The 22,474-nt window shown below is 37.1% G+C and overlaps 1 protein-coding gene across 1 annotated transcript in view; it reads right to left on the bottom strand.

Annotated features, from left to right (window-relative positions):
- The window catches only part of TMEM67 (transmembrane protein 67), a 57,818-nt gene that overhangs the window by 3,911 nt on the left and 31,433 nt on the right, over positions 1–22,474 (bottom strand). Inside the window, exons 14-25 of the mRNA XM_037741848.1 lie at positions 22,243–22,348; positions 18,804–18,860; positions 17,319–17,417; positions 15,149–15,247; positions 14,692–14,778; positions 13,119–13,218; positions 12,885–13,024; positions 10,503–10,643; positions 5,863–5,943; positions 4,717–4,833; positions 968–1,084; positions 607–864 (exon numbers count right to left, since the gene is read on the bottom strand). Of these exons, the coding sequence (XP_037597776.1) occupies positions 607–864; positions 968–1,084; positions 4,717–4,833; positions 5,863–5,943; positions 10,503–10,643; positions 12,885–13,024; positions 13,119–13,218; positions 14,692–14,778; positions 15,149–15,247; positions 17,319–17,417; positions 18,804–18,860; positions 22,243–22,348 (1,402 nt within the window). The remainder of the gene's footprint in view (positions 1–606; positions 865–967; positions 1,085–4,716; positions 4,834–5,862; positions 5,944–10,502; positions 10,644–12,884; positions 13,025–13,118; positions 13,219–14,691; positions 14,779–15,148; positions 15,248–17,318; positions 17,418–18,803; positions 18,861–22,242; positions 22,349–22,474) is intronic.

Below are 22,474 nucleotides of genomic sequence, written 5' to 3'. Positions count from 1 at the left end.
CCCTCCGTCACCAGGCTGGAGTGCAATGGCACGATCTCGGCTCACTTCAACTTCTGCCTCCTGGGTTCAAGCAATCCTCCCACCTCAGCCTCCCAAGTAGCTGGGACTACAGGCGTGCACCACCATGCCCAGCTAGTTTTTGTATTTTTAGTCAAGACAGGGTTCACCATGTTGCCCATGATGGTCTTGATCTCCTGACCTCATGATCTGCTGGCCTCGGCCTCCCAAAGTGCTGGGACTACAGGTGTGAGCCACTGCGCCCAGCCATGACTGAATTTTCTACACTGAAACCTAAAACAAAATTTTCTTTAGGAATGTTTTAAATTTTAAGTGCTCTTAGTAGTATTTAGGGCTAGATATACTGAAAATCAATTTATACAAAGCTTTTCAGAAATATAATTATAGCATAACACAAGGATTTCAATAATGAATAACAGAGTGATATTTTGGTAACTGGCTAACAAAATTCCAGTGCACACACAGTTTAAGGGAATCATCATTATGTTAACAGACACATAAAATCTCATTTTACTTTTGTATAACCTAACTCTATTTCTAAGTCATAGTTAATGGCTAGAAATGCCTTTTTAAAATATATCATTCCTATGTATTGAAAGTGACAGACAAAAAAAGGGAAGGTCCTAAGGAATGTTCTAAGTTTACTGACTTGGTTACCTTGAAGAAATAATTGACATTCCCACTTAACTTTTTAAAAATTGCATTTGATCCTAGCTTAAATATAAATGTTGACATACATACATGATCAATGAAGGAGCCAAGAAATTTATTCATCATATGATATGCTTTTATACTCTGCTCCAAAGTACTTGCTGATGAACTCAATAGTCTAGCAGGGCCATTTTTCTAATGTAAAAAAGAGAAATGAATAAATGCAAAGTCTTATGTTCTTGGTATCTAGAAACATTAAATATTAACAAAATATATCGTAACTGTACTTGATACAAACCCGTATTAGAGTCTCATGAATTTTGTCATAGTGTTGTCTCATCTGGTTAGAAATTGCAATCTGAAAAGTCTGACCATCTGTGTTGGGTACCAAACCTCTCTGGCTACACAAATTTTCCTGAAAAGTTAAAAAATTTAAGTTAACATCAATATTATAAAAAATTTTCTGCCTCAAAAAATTCAGATGCTAAATGAAATTTACTGAAACTGTATTTGAGAAACAGATTCTACCATTATCCAAGGTTCCCAGATTTTGCCAATTTCTACTTTAATTCATACTCCTTTACAGGTTTTTATATCATTTTCTTTCCTCTACTTAAATATATTTATTTACTTATTTATAATATATAAATATATTTATCACGTTATAATATATATTTATATATTTAAGTAGAGCAGATATGCATATTTAGGTAGAGCATATATATATTTAAGTAGAGCAGAGTAAAGGAGATGACATAAAGACATATATATATATTTATTATTTATTGATATTCTTAGCTTTCTTTATAATTAACCTTATTGCTCTTTTAATGTATGCTCAAAAGTCTTGCTTTGGAGTTAACCAGATTTATAATTGCAAATGGTTTTTTCTTGTTTTCTAAACATTTTTGAGATGCTTCCTTAATTAATTACAATAAAACATACTAATAAATGACCAAACAGTTAATGTTATAAACCAGATATCCATTTTGGGTTTCCTTAACGCAACTTGGATCCTGACAACCACAAATATGTAAAAAAAATTTTTGATTTGATTGATGCTTCAAGGTTCGACACAAGTCATCTTGCCTCCATAAAGCCTGTCTACCTACTGCAGCAGTTAATATTTTCCTTCTTTGCCTAAATCTAACCAGCAAACATGATATGGTACTTGGCTTTCTATACACTTAAAGTAAGAATACATGTAGTGAACTTCTCTATTTAAAAAAAAATTTTCTTGATTAAAAACATACATGCCATTGCAGAAAATTTACAAAATAAAGAGAAATACAAAAAAGAAAAAAAAATTTAGCTAAAATCTCAACACCCAGAGATACAGATTATCTTAAGGAATTTCATTTCCAGTCTTCTCCCCAAGGCATATACATATAGATAGCATAAAATTGGGATCACAATGATTTCTTTTTCACTTAATGTTATAGCCTGAGCAATTACACTATGTCATTAAATATTCTATAAAATATTATTTTACCATCTATTTAAGATTTCACCACAAAGGTAAGCCAATTTATTTAATATTCTCCAATTTTACATACTTTTCCCCTTACAAATAACCTCTGTGATGAAGATCTTGAATTTAAGTAGCTGTTCATATTGTTACTTTTTCCTTGAGCTAACATTCATAAAATCAGTGAATCAAAGATTATGAACTTTTAAAAAGCTCTTGGTATACATTGCCCAAACACTTTCCAGAAGGTCTGCATAAATTTAACCTGCACCAGTAGCTTTGTGGTTGCCGATTTCACTGTGTCCTTGATGCTAAGTATTAGCTTTTCTTTCTTTCTTTTTTTTTTTCAGACAGAGTCTCATTCTGTAGGCAGGCACCAGGCTGGAGTGCAATGGTGCGATCTCAGCTCACTGCAATCTCCACCTCCCGGGTTCAAGCAATTCTCCTGCCTCAGCCTCCTGAGTAGCTGGTAATACAGGTGCGCACCACCACACCCAGCTAATTTTTGTATTTTAGTGGAGACAGAGTTTCTCTGTGTTGGCCAGGATGATCTCGATTTCGTGACCTCGTGATCCACCTGCCTCAGCCTACCAAAGTGCTGGGATTACAGGCCTGAGCCACCACGCCCAACAAGTATTAGCTTTTCTAAAAAATATTTTGCTAGTTTGAAGAGAGGAAAACTATTATTTTTATAGTCAGTTCTTTGATTATGAGTTAAAATATTTTTAGAGGTTTATTAGTGTATATTAGTCACTTTTCCATTGAGATTTTAATTTAGTGTTTTCTTAGTGATTTGTGTAACTCTTAACACTGTTATCAGTATCTTTGTAATATTTGTTATAAGTATTTTGTCCTAACTCACTCTCTTTTATGATTGTTTGATATGTAAATGTACTGTATTAATAAAGTAACATCAATTAATATTCCCTTTTTGATGCTTTCTATTCTTTATCCTTAGAATATCATCCCCCAGTCTGAAATATTCTTTTCTAGTTTCTTATGGCTTCCCGTTTTGCATTTAACTTTTTAATCACAATATAATTTCTAATGTTTAATCAAGTGATCCAGTTCAATGTATTAAATAAATTCTTCTCTGAAATGCCATTAATCATGTATTAAATTCTTACAAGTCACAGTTATGGCCCCTTAATCACTAAATCCTCTTGATTTTTCCTTTTAAGCATATCTTATTCTTTAAAAAATGTTATTATGAAGTTTTTTCCAAACGTACATACTAGAGAGAATAGTAAACCACTCATCACCTAGCTTCAGCAATTATGAATATTTTATTAATTTTGTTTAATCTATTCTCCCAAATTTTCTTTTTTCTTAGAGTATTTTAAAGTAAAATCCAGACCATGTCATTTCATCGGTAAATGCTTTGTATGTATTTCTAATAAGGACTTCAAAATAAATAACTACCATGCCATTTTCATACCTAACAAAAGTAATTGTTACTTAACATTTAGTCCACTAAAAATCTCCCAGATTTTTTAAATAGTTGGTTTGTCTGAATCAGGATCCAAATGAAGTCCATACATTGTATCTCATTAGTTTGTTTATCAAACCTTTCTTATAATAGTTCATACACTGCCACCATTACCCTTCCATTTCTTTTCATGCCACTGATTTGTTTGGAGACACTGAGTCATTTATCCTGTGAGGCAGCCTACACTCCAGACCTGGCTAATTACTTCCTATGGTGCTATTTAATTTGTGCCTTTATCCCTTGTATTTCCCGTAAACTGGTGGTTAGAGCTAGTGGGTTGATTATATTCAAGTTCAGTTTTATATCCAAAAATACTTCATGTGTGATGTTATGTACTTTCTACTGCATCATGGCAGGAAGTATATATGTCAGTTTTCCTTATTTTTATTTACAGTGTGTCCAGATTATGTCAACCTAATCCCTCATTATAAAGTTCCTTGCCAACAAATACTTAATTGTTTAGCATGCACTGATGATGGCAGCTTACATTCATCGATCCATTAGTCATTGCAAAATGGTAATTTTTCTAACTTAGAATTCCTTCTACTTTCCTCTATAAGGAGGAACTTTCCCTCATGAATTGGTTACTGTGAAATACAGTTCATATAGGAACTGCAAGATAAAATTAGATTCCTTTCCTTTATGAATGTTCAGGGTAATGAGTTGGTCCCTAGCAACTTTCAAAGTGATCAATAGGCCAGGCACAATGGCTCACACCTGTAATCCCAGCACTTTAGGAGTGCTGAGATCAATCCCAAAGCCGATCATCTGATGTTAGGAGTTCAAGAGCAGCCTGGTCAACGTGATGAAACCCACTCTCTACTAAAAATACAAAAATTAGCCAGATGTGGTGGATGCCTGTAGTCCCAGCTACTAGGGAGGCTGAGACAGAAGAATCACTTGAACCTGGGAGGCAGAGGCTATAGTAAGCCAAGATCGAGCCACTGCACTCAAGCCTGGGTGACAAAGTGAGACTCTGTATCAAGAAAAAAAAAAGTGATCAATAAAGACTTTTTTAAAAAACAAATCCTAGATTCATAAGAATCCATTTCTCAACTTAAAAACAAAAAGATATAAAACATTTTCATACCGCTTCTCTTTTAAGGTTCATATTCATTTCTTCCATATTAGTATCTGCATGCCCATGTACTGATCTACCGTGAATGTAATATCCAAAACATTTGTGGGATAACAGAAACACTGATATCTATAAAAAGAGAATAAAAAGAAGCAATTAATCTACAAAACAATAAAAAATTAAGTTTTCCTTAAAATTTCTTTTTCCCAAAACAATAAAGATTTTATTCTTGAGAAACATATAAAGAATAAAGTAATCAAAGATAATAAGGTTTTTTTTAAGTGTTTGAAAAGGAGATTGAAGATATTTTCCAAGAAAAGGAGAAATAAGCCTGGGCAACATAGGGAAACTCTGTCTCTCCACACAAAAAAATAGTTGAGTGTTGGTGGTGCACACCTGTGGTCCCAGATACTTGGGAAGCTGAGGTGGGAGGATTGCTTGGACCCAGGAGGTCAAGGTGGCAGTGAACAACAATTGCACCACTGTACTGCAGTCTGGATTATAATGTGAGACCTTTTCAGAAAGGAAAGAAGGGAGGGAGGGGAAAAAAGAAAAGAGTAGAAGCAGCAAGAAGCAGGCACGCTATATAAACAATTTTCAGGGGTCCTGGGATGAATGAACTATTTGGCATCATAAGAAATTCATAATTAAGAAACTGCAAATAAAGATGAATAAAACAGGCTGGGCATGGTGGCTCACACCTGTAATCCCAGCACTTTAGGAGGCCAGAGGTGGGCGGATCACCTGAGGTTAGGAGTTCAAGATCAGCCTGGCCAACATGGTGAAACCCCATCTCTACCAAAAATACAAAAAAAAATTAGCTGGGCATGGTGAGGCACACCTGTAATCCCAGCTACTCAGGACACTGAGGTATGAGAATTGCTTGAACCCGGGATCCAGAGGTTGCAGTGAGCCAAAATGGTGCCACTGCACTCCAGCCTGGGTGACAGAGCAAGAGTGTTTAAAAAAAAAAGATGGAAAAAACTAAGGCAGTATTAACTTGTAGCTTATTATCATTATCTCTGGAATTAACAACTGGTAGAAAATTGGACCAAAAATTTAATCATACCAAATCACTTTTAAAGCCTCTCTTAACAAACTCATGACCTTTAAACAGGGAAAATTAACAGTTGCAAGACGAAGTCAGAAAATACTTACATTACTCATAGAGCATAAATCAACGAACTGTCGAATTTTATCTTCTATAAATCTCTCATAAAAGACAGCAAAGAACACGATCTGAAACATTAAGCCAAGTTTATGATTATTAGCTTTTAGGATTTTAATTTTCTTTTACAGTCACAGTGTAATATCTTAAGAAAAATAAAGTTCCAACCAAGAGCACAGTGGCCTTTAACAGTTCCTAAGGGATAAAATCCTACTTTTCATTTCTGACTCTTCTGTCAAAGGGAGGAGGATTTTAGAACTGTGTTGAGTCATTGAGGGTGCCTATTTTGAGTTTTGAAAACTTTTCTGTGTCATTAAAACAAGCTATGACAAACATGTGGGAAGAGAGAAAAAGTCTTTAACTCCTCTATTTAAAGCTGTCCCCACTGTCCCCCATTCCTGCCCTCCACTCCCCTCTTTTCTATTTACTCTCTAGCTCATGTCCCTGCTGATCCTCTTCACAGCACTTGGCACAATCTGTCATTTTTTCCTGTAAAAACATATCCATGAGCTCCAGTACATAAGACACACTCAAATATGTGAATGAATAAATGAATCTACAGCAGCTGACTGCTAAGAAGGTTTTTCTACATACTCTCTCTATATATTTTAAATCTCTTTAAAGGATGTGAAAAACAGCAATGTTCAAGGTTTAAAAAATAAAAGATACCACTTAAAAGCTGAAGAGGCTGGATTTAAGGAAATAAAAGGAGTGAACAGTGAAGCCTGGCATTATTAGAATGAAGAAGAGTTTAGACAAATTTATTTATTTAATCATTCATTCATTTTATTTTATTATTTTCTGAGACAGGGTCTCACTCTGTCACCCAGGCTGGAGTGCAGTGGTGTGATTTTGGTTCACTGCAACCTCCGCCTCCCAGGTTCAAGCGATTCTCCTGCCTCAGCCTCCCAAGTAGCTGGGATTACAGGTATGCACTACCACACCCAGCTAATTTTTGTATTTTTAGTAGAGATGTGGTTTCACCATGTTGGTCAGGATGGTCTCTATCTCCTGACCTCATGATCTGCCTACCTTGGCTTCCGAAAGTCCTGAGATTACAGGCATAAGCCTCCACACCCGACCTAACAAATTTATAAAACTGTAATAGGTTGTTAAAGGAACCCTTAAGGATTCTTGACAAATATGTAAACACTGATCATTTTAGATTACAATGGAGAGAAATGCTTTATTATCCAGCTGATGGAAAAGTAAGAAGCAAAGAATGAAGTTAGCTGGTGGTGTCTGAGATTGCTAGGTGCTGTCCCAACAATCCTTTCTCCTTAGTAACAGATCCCTTCCTTGAGCAGTATATACTACCGTCCAGCTGAAAGATTCTAGTGCAGCTAGGCGTGGCCATGCAATTAAGTTCTAGCCAAGAAGATGTTGAAAGGTACTTCTGAAAAGGCTCTTAAAGAGAAGGTGAGCTCACCCACCCTAATTCCCTCCTGTAACTCACTGGCCATCATGGACCATGAAGGGACTGTGGAGATGGAAGTCCCTTGTGGCCAGGCAGAAGGACAGGCTTTGGGGTCCTGACAGTAGCACTAAGCCACCATTCCATTCCAGCCCTGTACTTTCGACCTCTGTTCTTCTTTTTCATGGGAAAGACAAGGTTCTCTTTGATTTCAGCCACTCTTACTTTGTTTTTGGTTGTGTTATATTGAACCAAATATGAAAAGCTTCAGATGATATGGCTTTAGACTCTCTACATCTAGACGAATCTGATATACTCACAAAATATATTGGTATATTGTGCAAAATATTTCCTTACTATTACATTGATAATAAACGTCAAACCCTATACTCTTTTGATTCTATTTTGTTTCAAATTCTAATATGTTTGTCTTCCTTTCTGGTTGTCAGCTATCTTTCACTAATTCTATCTCTGTGGTTTCAAGTTTGAATAAGTGTCATCAATTTAAAATAAGTACACATTTAAAAAGTTAATTCTGCCTGGCGCAGCGGCGCGTGGCTGTAGTCCCAGCTACTTGGGAGGCTGAGGTGGGAGGATCCCTTGAGCCCAAGGGTTCTGGGCTATAGTGTGCTACAGCCCAGATTGGGTGTCTGCACTAAGTTCGGTATCAATATGGGGACCTCCCGGAAGCGGGGGACCACCAGGTTGCCTAAGGAGGGGTGAACCGGCCCAGGTTGGAAACGGAGCAGGTCAAAACTCTGGTGCTGATCAGTAGTGGGATTGTGCCTGTGAATAGCCACTGCACTCCAGTCTGGGCAACATAGCAGGACCCCATCTCTAAATAAATAAATAAATAAATAAAAATTTAAAAATTAAAAAAAAAAGTTAATCCTCAGATTACTGAATACTAACAACTGGGCCTAATTCTCTAAGAATAAGCTCTCTTAAAAATATTTCAATCCCAAAAGATCAGCTGGGCACAGTGGCTCACACCTGTAATCCTGGCACTTTGGGAGGCCAAGGTGGGAGGAGAACTTGAGTCCAGGAGTTTGAGACCAGTCTGGCCAACATGGTGAAACTCATCTCTACTAAAAATATAAAAAGTAGCTGGGCATGGTGGTGGGTACCTGTAATCTCAGCTTCTCAGGAGGCCGAGGCAGGAGAATCGCTTAAACTTGGGAGGCAGAGGCTGCAGTGACCCAAGATGGTGCCATTGCACTCTAGCCTGTGAGACAAGAGTGAAACTCTGTCTCAACAACAAAAAAACTGCTGGGTGTGGTGGCATGTGCCTGTAGTCACAGCTACTCATAAAGCTGAGGCAGAAGGATTGCTTGAGCCCGGGAGGTTGAGGCTGCAGTGAGCTATGATGGCACCATTGCAGTCCAGAATGGGAGACAGGGGAAGACTGTCTCTTAAAAAAAAAAAAACCAAACAAACAAAAATCTCAAAGGATCCTTAAAAATAGGCTATTTTAGGTAGATAGCTAGTAGCCAGCTATAGGAAATTAAAACTGGTTTCTCTGGAGATTCTATCTTCAAGTGCTGATTATAAAAGTTAAGGAAATACGGCCGGGCGCGGTGGCTCACGCCTGTAATCCCAGCACTTTGGGAGGCCGAGGCAGGTGGATCACGAGGTCAAGAGATCGAGACCATCCTGGTCAACACGGTGAAACCCCGTCTCTACTAAAAATACAAAAAATTAGCTGGGCATGGTGGCGCGTGCCTGTAATCCCAGCTACTCAGGAGGCTGAGGCAGGAGAATTGCCTGAACCCAGGAGGCGGAGGTTGCGGTGAGCCGAGATCGCGCCACTGCACTCCAGCCTGGGTAACAAGGGCAAAACTCCGTCTCAAAAAAAAAAAAAATAATTAAAAAATAATAATAATAAAAGTTAAGGAAATTTTTAAGCAAACAGGGGTCTTTCTGTTTATGAGTATCTGAAAGTTAGATGCTTGCCGCTGCTTCTTTCTTTTTCTTTTCTTCCTTTCCTCTTCTTTTTCTTTATAACCTCTGCTAGATCCATGGGACCTGAGCCTAAAAAGACTTATTTTTAGTTTTGGTCATTTCAATAAATATTTCAAGAAAAACTCCCCAAGGAGTACGAGCAATTTGAATGAGATTAATGATATATAAATAAACGTAAATAATAAGTTATGTTTCAAAAGAAAAGAACATATTCAGGGTAGCCTATCTGTCCCTATATCTTCATATAAACTAAATAAGGAGTCTGTCCTATGACTATAAAGCTGCAGACTCTCAAAGGCCCTTCAGAGCCTCACTATTGACAAGAACGTGAACTCTGGAATCGGGCTGCCTGAGTTCAAATTCCAGTTCTGCCAGTTACAAGTTGCATGACTTTAGGCAATTTTTTAGCCTTCCTGTGTCTCAGTTTCCTCATCTATAAAATAAGGATAATAACAGAGCCTATCTCTGAGGGCTATTATAAATATTAAAACATTATTAGGTATAATGCAATTACAATTGTCCTTTAGTATGTTGGGATTGATTCCAGAACCCCCAAGTACACCAAAATACACCCATACTCAAGTCCCACAGTCAGTCCTGCTACAACCCATGTATACAGAAAGTTGACCCTCTATAGATGCAGAATTTGCATTCTGTGAACACTGTATTTTCTATTCTCAATGAGTTCAGTCAAACAGTTCAAGCCCATGTTGTTCAAGGACCAACAGTAATTATACTTGATCTTAGCTTAAAGGCCAAGAAATGATGGATCAACTGTGACTACTTAATACAGTGCCTAATACAATATAAGAACTGACTACTGGCTGAGTGCAGTGGCTCACACCTGTAATCCCAGCACTTTGAGAGGGCAAGGGGGGTGGATCACCTGAGGTCAGGAGTTTGAGACCAGCCTGGCCAACATGGTGAAACCTCATATCTACTAAAAATACAAAAAAATTAGCTGGGTGTGGTGCTGGGCGCCTGTAGTCTCAGCTACTCAGGAGGCTGAGGCAGGAGAATTGCTTGAACGTGGAAGGCAGAGGCTGCAGTGAGCCAAGATCATGCCATTGCACTCCAGCCTGGGTGAGACTCTGTTTAAAAAAAAAAAAAAAAAAAGAACTGACTATTAGCTATTGTTCTTGTCACCTTCTTTCTGCTACAGAAATCAGGATGTGGTCAATATTTGATAATAACCAGTAAGTAGGCAGAGTTAATAAATAAGCAATGTTACTTAGAAGTATAATCTCTTATTACCTGTATAATTCCAATGGCTAGCCAAAGAGCAGCAGACACTGCATATCTCAAAATGCGGCTGTAAGGAGCTATATAGCTAGGTGGGCTTCTAGAAAGACTAGAAGATGAGTCCATTAATGCTAAGTTCTTGAATCCCACAACCTGGAGTAAAAAGAAAAAATAATAATTTAAACACATATGGACAAAGAAAAGTACTCTAGACTGAAAATGGAAAACCTCTCCCTACTGCTCACCTTGAAAAACTAAAAGATCCAAGTTTGTATAAACAGTAGAAGACCTAGATAAAAATAATTATTATTCAGTATTTTAACTACAAAGTATTGGCCGGGCGTGGCGGCTCACGCCTGTAATCCTAGCATTTTGGGAGGCCGAGGTGGGTGGATCACCTGAGGTCTGGAGTTCAAGACCAGCCGGGCCATCATGGTGAAACACCATCTATAAAAAAAAATAAAAATAAAAATAAATAAATTAAAAAAAAACTACAAATATTTATTACACAATATTTAGTTCATTTGGTATTGTTCTCAATATGACTAAGGACCAAATATAAAACCTTACTGTCATACACACTCAGTAAACTACCAATGTGTGAAATCAACAACTAGTATTTCATGAGTATTTAACATGTGCCAGCCACTGTACTAAACATTTTTATACTTTAAAACAGTATATTACAAAATGTCTTCTAAAGGACATAAGTTCTTTGGAAAAGGAATCCATGTTTAAATACATTTGGTCCATCTATTACATTCACCACCATGCCTCCCACCTTGTAGAATAAAGGCTCTGAGAAGTTTTACAGTAAAAAGTGGCTACATGATTACATCGAATCCAATATTTTCCAAACTTACTTGACTGTAAAACATTTTCACGTGACACCTTTTAAAGCTGAGGAAACACTCTTAAACACACACACAAACAATTTTAGTACAAAAAAAAGAAGTCTGTGAGGTAACAAACTAGCTTAATTTAGCCATTCCACAATCAAGACATATATCAAAACACTGTGTTGTAAACTATGAACATATATAATTTTTATCTATCCACTTAAAAAAAACAAAAGAAAAAAGGAGAGAAAAAAACCAAAATACTACTTCAAGTGAATTTTGCAAGTATTGCTTGTATCATTCAAAAGCCCTAGGGACACAGATGTTCTTTTACTAGTTTTAAAAAAGGAAAGGGGAAAGAGAATGAAAAGAAGAAAAAAAAGGGAAGGCTAACAGATAGAACCTGAAAGTTAATAATGTATATTCAACCTTAATTAAGCAGATAATTCCTGAGAAAACCTATTCCTATATAAACGGTTTCCATGTTCAGTCTCATACTCAGTACTGAGTACTTCTTTTAATAATTCCAACCAAATCCATGAAATAACTGCAAATATATCGTAAATATGTTGTCTTGTTCAGTCGTAGCCCCAGCTCTTAGCACAGAACATAGTCTATAGTAAGTGTTCTATAAAAATTTGTTGAAAAATATCAAACTTATAATCATGATTCTTTTTTTTTTTTGAGACCGTGTCTCACTCTGTTGCCCAGGCTGGAGTACAATGGTGCAACCTCGGCTCACTGCAACCTCAACCTCCCAGGTTCAAGCAATTCTCCTGCCTCAGCCTCCTGAGTAGCTGGGATTACAGGCACGTGCCACCGCGCGCCGCTATTTTTTTTTTTTTTTTTTGTATTTTTAGTAGAGACAGGGTTTCACCATGGTAGTCAGGATGGTCTCAATCTCTTGACCTCGTGATCCGCCCGCTTCAGCCTCCCAAAGTGCTGAGATTATAGGCGTGAGCCACAGTGCCCGGCCTATAATAGTGATTCTAATGCAGGGAAGAATATGGATCATGGGGTAGGGAGGTTTTTCAAAATACAGATACCTGGGGTTACCTCAAAGCTACCATATCAAACATAGTCTCTAAGGGTGAGCCTGAGCATAGGTATTTTACAAAAGCTCCCCAAGGGATTCTGATATAAACCATTGGGTTTAAAGCTACTCCTTTCACCTACAGCAGTCAAACACACAGAGAGTATTATAGAATGGTGTTTGCCAGAAGTTAGGGAATTGGTACAGAGTTGTTTAAGAGGTACAGAGTTTCAGTTTTGCGAGATGAAGAGTTCTAGAGATGAATGGTGGTGATGATTTTGCATGACAATGTGAATGTACTTAACACTATTAAACTCTACACTTAAAAATACTTATGATGGTAAACTACGTAATTTATTTTACCACAATTTTTTTGAAGTTGCTTCTTTTTAATGGCTTCACAACAATCTTTCAACCTTTAGAAAAATCTTCCACTGTCATGAAAACTTAGTTGGAATTATATTAGTTTAATATTTCTAAGGTACATGTAAGTTCCATACAATCACATCAAACAGTTTATACCTCCAAAAAGAAGAGGACAATAAATACTTGAAAGAGCGAATTAATTTTTCTCACAGTCTGAATTTCATTCCATTCATTTGCTACAAAATACGTTCTCCATATGCTTACAGGAACAGTGGCACTTCGTACACCACCCTCACCTGGTCAGGGAAATAAAATGAGTAAAAGAGTTTTACCTCCTTTGCTCTGCAAGGGTAGCAAAAGAATTTTGGTACAAATGTTTATTTCAGTTACCTTCAACAGCTTTAAGAACCTTTCCTTTAGGTCGCTCCCAATCAATAAAGAATATATCTATTGTAATCTGGGATATGAGCTTATGCAAAAATTGTAGTGCCTGAGAATGACATATAATAAAACACCTAAGAAAGTATCAGCATTAAGCCTGCTTATGAAACCAATATTGATTCTTTAATAAACATATTGTTATTACAAGAACATAAACTTTTGTGAGTGAATTCACATAAAGTTATAATACCACTAGGGGATCATTAGAAACTCATCAGATAACCTGGAATCCCCAAATTTACAAAATTTTCATATATATATTACTTTACCTTCCCTTTTTTATTTTTTATTTTTTTAAAATAGAGACAGGGTCTCACTATGTTGCCCAGGCTGGAGTGCAGTTGCTATTCACAGTCATGATCCCACTACTGATCAGCACGGGAGTTTTGACCTGCTCCGTTTCCAACCTGGGCCGGTTCACCCCACCTTAGGCAACCTGGTGGTCCCCCACTCCTGGGAGGTCACCATATTGATGCCGAACTTAGTGCAGACACCCGATGGGCATAGCGCACTACAGCCCAGGACTCCTGGACTCAAGAGATCCTCCAGCCTCGGTCTCCCAAATAGCTGGGACTACAGGCACGTGCCACTGTGCCTGGCTCCCTTTTTATTTCTTTCTTTAAAATAGAAATACGAAAGGAGGAGACATTTTACCTCTTCCTCACATAGGAGCTTGTATAATTGACTCCTACCCAAAGACTCTAGAAACACACTTTGTTTTATAGATCAGCTGACTTCTTTATAAGTAAAGACATTTTCAAATATAGTTTTTCCTAAAGTTTTTGAATGCTCTTACTGTCTTTTTTTTTTTCTATTTCTGCTATTAAGATTTCTGATTTTTAAAGAATGTGTTGTTGAAACACATCTTCCTCATCTACAGAAGCAGTATGTTTAAACCGAGGCATTCTTTCTAGTTGCTGCATTATTGATCAAATGAAGGATAAAAATCTAAGTGTGGGATACTTCACTTAGATAAGCTCCCAGTCAGTGGAAAAAGCAGACACTTAATACTCACAGTACAGTGGGATAAGGACTAGCAAAAGGCATATAAAGAGCTTTACCTACATTGATGGAGAACACTGAGTTGGGGATGTGGGGGCCATAGGAAGAAAGGAGCAAAGTAATATGGAGATAGACAAAACAATTTTTAAGATCTCAACCCTTTATCCAGAGTGGTACCTTTTACCCTTGATTAATGAAGACAAAATTCATGCCTGAAGACATTTTGTCCCATTGTGAATGTATCGTCAGACTTTAAAGAAAGTTATATACTAAAATATCATTTTATCAAATTAGTCATAACTCATGTTAACCCAAATAGATTTATAGCTTCTTTGAAAAAAATATTTAAGGCAGATTTTCAGACTGAGTATCTACTATAAATAAAAGTAAATTAACCACATAAAATGATGAAGGCTTTCTTTCAAAACCAAAGTGAATTTCACGCCAAAGATTTTGAAAGCATTTTAATTTTAAAGACTTATTAGTTCATTAGCAGGCCTTTTAATTTGGTAAAACTTACCTTCAGAGCAAAGGCACATCCAACATAAGTGACAAAACGTTCTTCCTGAACTGGCATTGGGAGCAAAACAGAGACAGACTTCTGTGCCTATAATAAAAATTACTTGATTAAATATAATCACACAAAGTTTTTGTTGTTTTGTTGTTGTTGCTTTTTGGAGAGGAGGGTCTCAGTATGTTGCCCAGGCTGAACTTGATTCTGGACTCACAGGATCCTCCCAGCCAAGTCTCCCAATTGAACAAGGTTTTTACTAAGCACAATTGATAAATCAAAAAAGCATAAAAGAGGAAGATAGTGATGTAATTGATAAGCTCAGCACACTCAAGGAGTGGGGAGTTGGGCACCTGTCTTAATACTACTGATCAAAAATTCTCCCAAATAAAAATAGTTCCTTAAAAAGAAAGCTTTTCAATTATTCAGACATTGGCAGTTGGGGTAAATTCAGAAACTCACTCACTTTGAAGAAAATAAGCCAATAAAGACCTGTTCCCACTGTGATGATAAAGAAAACATTGGCCAGATCGCCAGCATAGTACACCAAGAATTTCATAACTGTCTGCAATTAAAAAAAAAAATTACAGCTGTTTAAGACTCAATATATATGCCACCTTTAGTAACACTACCACTTTTATACATCATCCACTCCATTTCTGAAGCCTGTTTCACATATCCACATACGATCAAGCTATAAAGGCCACCTGCATCCCCCTCCTTGCTACCTTTTTGTTCCTTATCTTTCTGTCCATTCCTGGTAGCCTCTTTTTTCAACTCTTCTTGTGTTTCACTATCTAAGAAAGGTGAACTGCTTCCTAGTTTTCTGTTAGTTGAGAATCCTCCACTCTAATCTCTCCTCCACATTATCACCAGAGTTCATTTTCTAAAATGCAAATTGGATTGTGTCACTCCTCATGTTAAAAAAGGAACAACTCCTCATTGCAGTATAAATTCCTAATCCACAAGGTCTTTCACAATATGGGCCAAAATTAACTTTTCATCCTCATCTGCCAGTTCCAGCTGTGTGGTCAATGATTAACCACTCCATTTCATCTTGAATACTTTGTAGAAAATGGGCATTGTTTTTCCAAGTACTCTTCCTCTCTCTGGCAAGCTCTCATGATCCCTGAGAGCACAGACTATGGCTGCCTTCACTCACTATCACATCCTCCAGTGCCTGGTAGAGTGCCAGACACTTAGACAGTAGAGCCTCATTGACTATTGTGGAATGAATAGATAGCCCCATTTAAAGTTCACTTCTCTAGAAAGCCTTTCTGGACTATCTGTCACAAGTAGCAAATCAAGTCCCCCTGCCAATTCCTTAGCTCACTGGATTTGGAATCAGAAAGACACTTTGGTTAAGTTACCATGTAGCCTTTCTCATGTTCTTCATCAACAAAATGGAAATACCTATTACTGAGTTGTAGTAAAAATAAAGTGAGTAGAAAATTTAACCTTTGCCTCCATTTCAACACGTGTAAAATGTGAATAAAAATATCTAACTTCAAAGAGCTATTGTGATTAAGTTATATCATACACATAAAGCTTTATACATAAATTATATACATAAAGCTTTAAAAAGTACCCAGTACATGGTAAGTATTTTTTAAATGTTTGATAAAAATAAAAGGTTAAACATGAAGTGAAAGTATAAAGTTAATAGAATAAAATGTGGACTATCTTCGTGATCTTGACATAGGGAAGGTTTTCCTAAACAAGTTCCTAAAAACACATACCATAACATGAAAATATATTCAGATATGATGATATCAAAACTAAAAGTTTCTGGCCAGGCGCAGAGGCTCATGCCTGTAATCCCAGCACTTTGGGAGGCCAAGGCAGGCAGATCACGAGGTCAGCAGGTCGAGACTGGCGTGACCAACATGGTGAAACCCGGTCTCTATTAAAAATACATAAATTAGCCAGGTGTGGTGGCATGCACCTGTAATCCCAGCTACTCAGGAGGCTGAGGCAGGAGAATCACTTGAACCTGGGAGGCGGAGGTTGCAGTGAACCAACATCGTGCCACTGCAGTACAGCCTGGGCGACACAGTGAGACTCTGTCTCAAAAAAACAAAAACAAAAACAACACAAAACAACAAAAAAACTGAGCATTTCTGTTAAACAAAGGACCACATGGATAAAAATAACAGATGGGTCACACATTTCAACATCAGAAACTAAAACACGATTACTGTTTAGAAAATACAAAAAAATCCTTCAAATAAACAAGAAAAACTGAAAACATGATAGAGAAATGGGTAAAGGATAAGGCAGTTCACAGGGGGAGAAATCCAAACTATTAAAATGTATATGAAGAGTAATCAGAGAAATAAAAATGAAATCAACAATGACATACTACTATATGCCACAAGATTGGCAAAAAATGGAAAGGTTGGAAAAATATCAAGTGTTGCCAAGCATGTGTAGAAATAAGAAGAGCACTGCAGGTAGGAATATAGACTAACACGCAGTATGATGCAAGAACATGAGGTATGCATATACCATATGACCCAGCAATACTTATCCTAATTACATGCCCCAGAAAAATTCATCCTCTAGCTGTGTCTTATGAGAAGGATTCAGAATAGCCAAAAGAGTAAAATATTCTTTAAAAACTCCTGAGATTATACCTGTAAATCAATCATGGGACTCCCAATGCGCCTCTTCCATCCTGCTGTCTTCAAAAGAGATGCTAAAACAGCTAGCCCACCCAACACACCCAAAGCAATCTAAAAAACAAAAGAACAATTTAGAATTTATGTAATTTCTCTCATCAGTATTCAAAAACACTGTGAACAGAAAGAAGTGCTCAAAAAACCCGTGGGGGAGGGGCATGTTGAAAGGACACAGGAGTCAAGGTGGAGAAACTTCTAATGGACAAATCTGGGACAATTTGAACAAGAAAATAAACTATAATTACTAGAACAAAATAAATATGAGTTCACACTGATTTTAAAATAAATAATTGAATAAATAGTGTGAGCAAAGGGAGAGTTTCTCCTCACAGTAAATTTCCAAATTAAAAAAATTAAAAAGTAATTAGGGAAATAGAAAATCACCATCAGGTAAATATCACAGTGAAACTTTCTGCAGGCAAGAATCGCCAATGGATGCTATTTAATAAAATTAGAGGGCAAAAAAAATAATAAGCAGGATGTTTGTATAATTTCAAAGATTCTCCCCCATGAGATCTATCTATGTATCTATCTATCTATCTATTTATTTATTTGAGACAGAGTTTCGCTCTTGTTGCCCAAACTGAAATGCAATGGCATGACCTTGGCTCACTGCAACCTCCACCTCCCACGTTCAAGTGATTCTCCTGCCTTAGCCTCTCGAGTAGCGTGGATTACAGGCGCCCACCACTATGCCCAGTTAATTTTTTTGTATTTTCAGTAGAGACGGGGTTTCACCATGTTGGCCAGGCTGGTCTCGAACTCCTGACCTCAGGTGATCCATCTGCCTCAGCTTCCCAAAGTGATGGGATTACAGGCATGAGCCACCATGCCTGACCAAGATACTTATTAATTACAAATGGAAAAATACAGTGGAAAACTCTGCAGACACCATCTTAGCCATATGATTAAAGTTAACATCACCAGTAAGAAGACATACTGACATCATGCACCTCCTGATATGATGCACTGAGAAGGCACAGTATCACTTTGGTGGCATCTTTTGCCAAAACTATACAAACTCAATTTGATCATGGGAAAATACCAGATAAACCCAAATTAAAGGCCAAAACAATGGACCAGTGCTCTTCAAAAGTGCTAGGTTCATGAAAGACAAAGAAAGACTAAGAATCTGTTACACATTGAAAAACACTAAGGAGATATGACAGCTAAAAGCAATATGTGACTCTAGATTGAGTCCTCAAACAGAAAAAAATTCAATAGTGAAATTCAAATCGTATGTAGATTAGTTAATAGGACTACATCAATATTATTTTCCAGATTATGGTCACTGTACTAAGGTTACGTAAGACGCTAACATTAGGGGAGGCTGGAGGAAGAATATCTGGCAAATTTTGTTCTAGCAACTTTCCTGCACATCAGAAATTATTTAATTATAAAATATACTGTATATATTTTAATAGGTTAAAATAAACTTACATCTGTCTGGATATGTGCTTCTCCATGATCCATTTCATATGTGACTGAGAAAGAAACCTGATATTTAAAACAAAACAAACTAGCTATACTGAAATTACATAATACAAACTTACTTTTATTATAAAAATACATTTGTAGCTGGGTTTTATCATAAACACTATAGTTTTTAACTATCAATATCACTAGAGTTGACCTTTACTTACATGTAAATAGATATGCTTTCGAGAATTATTTGTGCTGCTTTAAATATCTCTTTAATACACATTATAAAGGAGCTCATTAGGAGATAAGTTAGATTCATGCACAAAAGTTTAAGCCAAACTAATCATATTTCATTTTCTGATAGATTTCTGTAACTGAGGAATTTGATTACGCTTGTACATCAAGAATTTAGCAACTGGATAAACAACCATACCCTATGCAAATTCATCAAAGGTATGAACAAAATTCTTAAAGATACCATACACTGAGACAATGAGACAAGAGAAAGAAGAACCTAGTAAAGGGTTAGAGAAGAGGGCTGTGACGGGTAGGAGAGGAAGATACCTAAGTCTTAACATGGTCACAGAATAGGGAGTTTCAAGGAGGAGGAGGAGGTTGAGTACTGTGTCAAATGTTGTATATATGTCAAGGTAAAGAAATAAAGCCACTCTGTGGAAATCATTGCTGACTTTGATGAAAGAGGTTTTCTAAGAAGTAAAATGGCAAGACCCAGACTGCAAATGATGAAAGAGTAAATGGTTGGGAAATGATGGAGAAATAAATGTCAAGCTGAGCAGCTGGCAGAACTGAGTAAAATGTTTGGTTGGTTGGTTTTAGTTTTTTTTAAGATAAGGCAATTTGAGAGTTTTTATAAGCAAAGGAAAGGGACTTGTAGAGAGGCTGGCTGAAAGACATTAGGGATAAAACAGGTTATTGGAAAAAGTACTGTAAATGAGGTTAGATAGAAGATTAGTTTAGGAAGAGAGGAGGGGACTTTCTTTCTTAGAAAAAGGAACAAGAACCTAATGTAAGGATTTGGATCTGGTAAAAAAAAAATAAAAATAAAAAAGAAAAGAAAAGAAAAAGGAACAAGAAACGGGAAGGGCAATGAAACAGAGATTCTGAAATATTAAAGAGGAAATCTTAAGGAATTTGTATTAGTTGGTCTTGATCTGGTCAAGACCAGGTAAAGAGCAGAGACATAGCTGGATGTTTACAACTGATGTAAAATTTTACAACAGCTGCCATGAGAAATTAAGAAGTGATGAAAGGAATCTATGTTTTATAATTAGAATAATTTGGGGTAGACTTCATCAATGTAGTTTCATGACTTAGCTATTTTTTTCTTTTCTTTTTTTTTTTTTGAGACGGAGTCTCACTCTGGAGTGCAGTGGTGTGATCTTGGTTCACAGCAATCTCCACTTCCTGGGTCCAAGCGGTTCTCCCACATCAGCCTCCCAAGTAGCTGGGATTACAGGCACCCACCACCATGCCTGGCTAACTTTTGTATTTCTAGTAGGTAGAGACAGGGTTTTACCATGTTGGCCAGTCTAGTCTCTGTAACTCTTGACCTCAACTAATCTGCTTGCCTTGGCCTCCCAAAGTGCTGTGATTACAAACATGAGCCACCATGCCCAGCGGACTTAATGTTTTTCTATTTGTTATTTTTCAATTTTTAAGGCTCAGTTTAGAATTATTTTGGACAAAAACAGTATTTAAAGAAAAGACTTAGAAGGGTTTTACATTAAAATAAATATATTCTTTTTCTTTTTTCTGGTACGAAGTTTCATTTCTGTTGCCTAGGCTGGAGTGCAATGGCGCACTCTTGGCTTGCTGTAACCCCTACCTCCACAGTTCAAGCAATTCTGCCTCAGACTCCCAAGCAGCTGGGATTACAGACTTCTACCACCATGCCTGGCTAATTTTGTATTTTTAGTAGACATGGGGTTTCACTTTATTGGTCAGGCTGAAAATCAATATATTCTTGATGGTCCATAATATCACTCCAGGAAGTTTTAAACCAGGCAGGCTTTTATTGTTACCAAGCATGTTTCTAGATTTTCTTCGCCTCTCATTACAGTGTAGACAAGCTCAGTCAATGGAAACTAATTTTAGCATTGGATTAGGTAATACAAATGAGGATGGAAAATCTTTAAAAGTTATACTATATGTGTATTTTTGCTTAAAGTTTGAATCCAATAGCACTGGAGTACAAGTACCAACACAACACAGAGGCCAAAAGCACAGGCTGAACAAACTAGAATATTAAAATTCAGAAGTAAAATAGTAGAAATTCAAAGCTCTTACAGAGTTTGGAGGTAAGAAATGCTTATGCTCCATTTCTCATGTTTTTAGAGAAGCAAGGGAATATCCACTTAATTTCTAGGAGGAAAAACTATAGAAGAATTACCTCTGGTTTTTTTTTTTTTAACCTCTATCCCTCTCTCATTTAACCCTCCTCAAAGCAGGGATGCTTTATCTGACCGGAGAAGCTGAGAAGAGGAACTGAGTATGCGTGGCTCAACTTCTCTAGGTTCATTCTCTGCAGTGCAGTCTCAGAGGTCTCGCTTCCATATATAGGCCCTCCCAAGCATAAGAGGCCTTCCGTCCTGTGTTAAGTTTAATTTAGTTGGGGAAGTAGCGGAAAACTTATTTGGCTGCAGGTCCAAACTACATCCTCTAGTTCATGTTAGCCATACTAGCTATAAAGCTGATAAATATCATCTCTTTCTGCCTGTTGAAGTATGTTTCTATCAAGTGGGTCATAGATTGATGAACACACATACTCCCACTGTAAAGTCTGAGTTCCTGGCTTAGTTGGGCAAAGACACAAAACCTTTTTTTTTTTTTTTTTTTGAAACAGAGTCTCACTGTCGCCCAGGCTAAGTGTAGTGGCACAATCTCAACTCACTGCAACCTCTGCCGCCCAGGTTCGAGCGATCCTCCTGCCTCAGACTCCTGAGTAGCTGGGATTACAGGCATGTGCCAACATGCCTGGCTAATTTTTGTATTTTTAGTAGAGATGGAGTTTCACCATGTTGGTCAGGCTGGTCTTGAACTTCTAACCTCATGATCTGCTTGCCTCAGCCTCCCCAAGCACTGGGATTACAGGCGTTAGCCACCATGCCTGGCCCACAAAATCTTAAAAGCAAGGAGGCCAAAAAGAACAAGAGCAGACATTGCACATCACAGCACATGCCAGGATCCCTAACAAGGACACTCAACTGCTGGTGAGACTTCTACTGAAAACCATAATCCATTCTTACTTTTTTATACTCAGGATCCATAAGAACTCACCTCTTACCATTATGAGTAAAAATTAATTAAGACTTGACTATAAGTAGAGAAAAGTTTCTTTAGAACTTAAAAAAAAGACTGTCTTTTGACCCAAATGTAAACTGAATCAGTATTATACTGTATTTATACATATAAAGGCACTGATTAGTCAGGAACTCACCTTTACAGACTGGCTGTTGGCATCTTTGATATCAATGTCACTATAGGCAATGGTGATTAAGGGAGGGTAGATATTTCCATTTATTGTGTTGGGTACAAGGCGGATGCTATTTAAAAGAAAATACATTTATAGTAATCAGTATAACCAGGCCCTTAAACATACATTTAACTTACCATTTCTTTTGAATTTAATATGAATTGTCTGATGATCTCAGAACTAACCAGTTAACAAG

Source organism: Cebus imitator, unplaced genomic scaffold (genome assembly GCF_001604975.1).
Source record: "Cebus imitator isolate Cc_AM_T3 unplaced genomic scaffold, Cebus_imitator-1.0 Scaffold109, whole genome shotgun sequence".
Classification (NCBI taxonomy): domain Eukaryota; kingdom Metazoa; phylum Chordata; class Mammalia; order Primates; family Cebidae; genus Cebus; species Cebus imitator.
Note: the sequence above shows the minus strand (reverse complement) of the source record. Positions and strands in the feature narration are given on the sequence as shown.